At 36.1% G+C, this 3,039-nt stretch overlaps 1 protein-coding gene across 1 annotated transcript; it reads left to right on the forward strand.

Annotated features, from left to right (window-relative positions):
* The first annotated feature begins 289 nt into the window (after positions 1-289).
* LOC102588734 (cold and drought-regulated protein CORA-like) lies at positions 290-2,772 on the forward strand. The gene is made up of 3 exons (XM_015314112.1): positions 290-483; positions 1,287-1,539; positions 2,766-2,772. Exons 1-3 carry the CDS (start codon positions 369-371, stop codon positions 2,770-2,772), a joined length of 375 nt encoding a protein of 124 aa, XP_015169598.1. The 5' UTR covers positions 290-368.
* Positions 2,773-3,039: the final 267 nt, after the last annotated feature.

Below are 3,039 nucleotides of genomic sequence, written 5' to 3' on the forward strand. Positions count from 1 at the left end.
TATAGGAGTAATATTTGTGTAAGAATTATATCAAAAGTTTAAATGCCTTCTTGATTTTATAAATTATTAATTATTTTAAATTAATTTTAAAGGCTAAAACATCAATTATTTTGAACCAAAGAGAGTAGAAGTTCTCAACCATAAATGCAATGGTTATCCAAAAAGAAGAGGAAAAAGTACTCTTTAAATCTATCCAACTGCCAACTTAATTACTTGGCTCCATTAATTAATGTCATCTTCAAATCTTTGCCTTTTCAATGTTTAGATCATGCTATAAATAGAGGCAAAATATTCACTAATTTCCTCATCCTTTTTCACTCTAAATTATCACAACCTAAATATAGTAAGTTATCAAGTAAGAAAAAAAAATGGGATTAAAGGCTTTTATACTTCTAAGCCTTGTTTTGGCTATTTTTGCAATTGTAACCTCAGATGTTGCAGCTAGGGAATTGGCTGAGAGCTCCACTACTACTGTGGAAAATAGTAAGCTTACTTTCCTTTTATAATGACCAAATTCCTTATATTAATTCATATCATATCACACAATATGTATGTAGCAAAATATATGTGTTCGGTAACTAGTTTGGAGGTGAGTTATGCAGATACTAAAATATGCATAGATAATATCATGGTTGGTATAGTTGGTTAGGAGGTAAGTTATGCGTGTATAAAATTAATTAATATGGTATTTAGTTTGCAATTTAGAAAGTCGAATAACTAATACATGTATAAGTTATATGAAGGAATCTATGTATTTTATGCGGAATAGAATTAAGATGGAATGAATAACTAAATCCTACATAACTAATACATGCATAAAAATTCATAGATTCTCTCATAACTACTCCCTGTATTACTAGTATCTACATTTTAAAGTTACGTGGCATAGTTTGACTCTGCACGAATAAGTTTAATTGGAGAAAATGATTTTTAAAATGTGTGGTCGTTTTGCACATGACATAACATTTGTATGACTATAAAACTTATGTAACTTGTACTCTTAAATATGTCATCATTAATATCTCATAAGCTACTAATATACTTTCTTTTTTTTCTAAAAAAAAAAGGTCATAGTGAGAATCGGATCGCCCTATATATATGTGTGTGAACTTTTCAAAAATTCAATAAATATTAAATTTTGAACCTACATATATATTGAATTCATACATGCAATGAATTCAAATGATAAGTACTTAAAAGTTGAATCCATTGAATTTAAATTTTGAATCCTCTAGTGATGATATCAAATATACACCTAACATGTACATGTACGATTTTTATTGCAGCAAAGAAATCTGAGAAGAAAAATGAGGTAAATGATGCTAAATATCCTGGAGGAGGTTATGGAGGAGGAGGATACCCTGGTGGTGGTCGCGGAGGTTATGGAGGGTATCCTGGTGGTGGTGGTGGTCGTGGAGGTTATGGAGGGTATCCTGGTGGTGGTGGTGGTCGTGGAGGTTATGGAGGGTATCCTGGTGGTGGTGGTGGTCGTGGAGGTTATGGAGGGTATCCTGGTGGTGGTGGTGGTCGTGGAGGTTATGGAGGGTATCCTGGTGGTGGTGGTGGTCGTGGAGGTTATGGAGGGTATCCTGGTGGTGGTGGTGGTCGTGGAGGTTATGGAGGGTATCCTGGTGGTGGTGGTGGTCGTGGAGGTTATGGAGGGTATCCTGGTGGTGGTGGTGGTCGTGGAGGTTATGGAGGGTATCCTGGTGGTGGTGGTGGTCGTGGAGGTTATGGAGGGTATCCTGGTGGTGGTGGTGGTCGTGGAGGTTATGGAGGGTATCCTGGTGGTGGTGGTGGTCGTGGAGGTTATGGAGGGTATCCTGGTGGTGGTGGTGGTCGTGGAGGTTATGGAGGGTATCCTGGTGGTGGTGGTGGTCGTGGAGGTTATGGAGGGTATCCTGGTGGTGGTGGTGGTCGTGGAGGTTATGGAGGGTATCCTGGTGGTGGTGGTGGTCGTGGAGGTTATGGAGGGTACCCTGGTGGTGGTCGTGGACGTGGCGGTGGAGGTGGAGGTGGATACTGCTCCTATGGTTGTTGTGAAAGGAATTACTATGGTAATGGTTGCAATAAGTGTTGTTACTCCAAAAGTGAAGCCATGAATAAAGTCACCCAAGCTAAGCCTCACAACTAAAATTACTAAGTTATAAGCAATATTTATGAAGTGTGTGTTTTAGTAGTATGTAAAATAGTTTTAATTTGTTGTTGCGAGTTTGAATAAATGTAGCTTCCATTCACTTCATGTGGATGGATGGTCAAATGTTATCTTTTCATTTGTACGTACTTACTCTTTTCATATATATGTTTGAATGTAATTAATATATCACAATAATAAGGTCCACATAAAACGCGTCGATAGTTGGTAAGATCTGCTTACTTATATACCCAATATGTTTCTTATGTTTTGCCGATATGGACTTCTTATCTTAAAATGGGACATCACATACATCCCCTTTATGGACTCAACGTCCTCATTGAGGTTTGCCCTTCCCGATGTGGCACGATTTATATAATGATAACGAAACTTACATTCATGATTAATTAATCACATAATTGATTCGTTCTGCTATGCCCTTTTTTTCCCCTTTATTTGAAATTGAAATCGCATCGGACAAATTAAATTTATAGAAGACATTTGCGGAAGAAGATTTGTAAACGAAAGGGAGATGTATTTAACCCATAAAACGCATTTCAAGAATGCGATTTATGAACAAAACTAAAAACACTGTTTCTTTTGATATAACTTTTTTATTTATTATTATTAGTACTTAAGATTTTGAAAAACGGCATGAAAACTCTATTTTTGGAAATTTTAACCAAGATCATTCACCAAATTGGCAACTCGTTCTTCCTATTTATATGTCATCATTTTAGACTCACGTCCATTAACCAAGATCATTCACCAAATTGGCTACTCGCTGTTCCTATTTATATGTCATCATTTTAGACTTCAGGTCCATTAAGAAATTAGGTAAGTTTATTATTGTACCCTTATTTAGTATTTTCTTTTAAAGTCAAGTTTTTGATAAATAAACATAA

Source organism: Solanum tuberosum, unplaced genomic scaffold (assembly GCF_000226075.1).
Source record: "Solanum tuberosum cultivar DM 1-3 516 R44 unplaced genomic scaffold, SolTub_3.0 scf00280, whole genome shotgun sequence".
Taxonomy (NCBI): domain Eukaryota; kingdom Viridiplantae; phylum Streptophyta; class Magnoliopsida; order Solanales; family Solanaceae; genus Solanum; species Solanum tuberosum.

Excerpts from the sequence above, each read along its gene's own strand:
- LOC102588734 (XM_015314112.1), top strand. The coding sequence starts at position 369 with ATGGGATTAAAGGCTTTTATACTTCTAAGCCTTGTTTTGGCTATTTTT. Across the intron at positions 484-1,286 it reads CACTACTACTGTGGAAAATA|CAAAGAAATCTGAGAAGAAA; the intron begins GTAAGCTTACTT and ends TTTTTATTGCAG.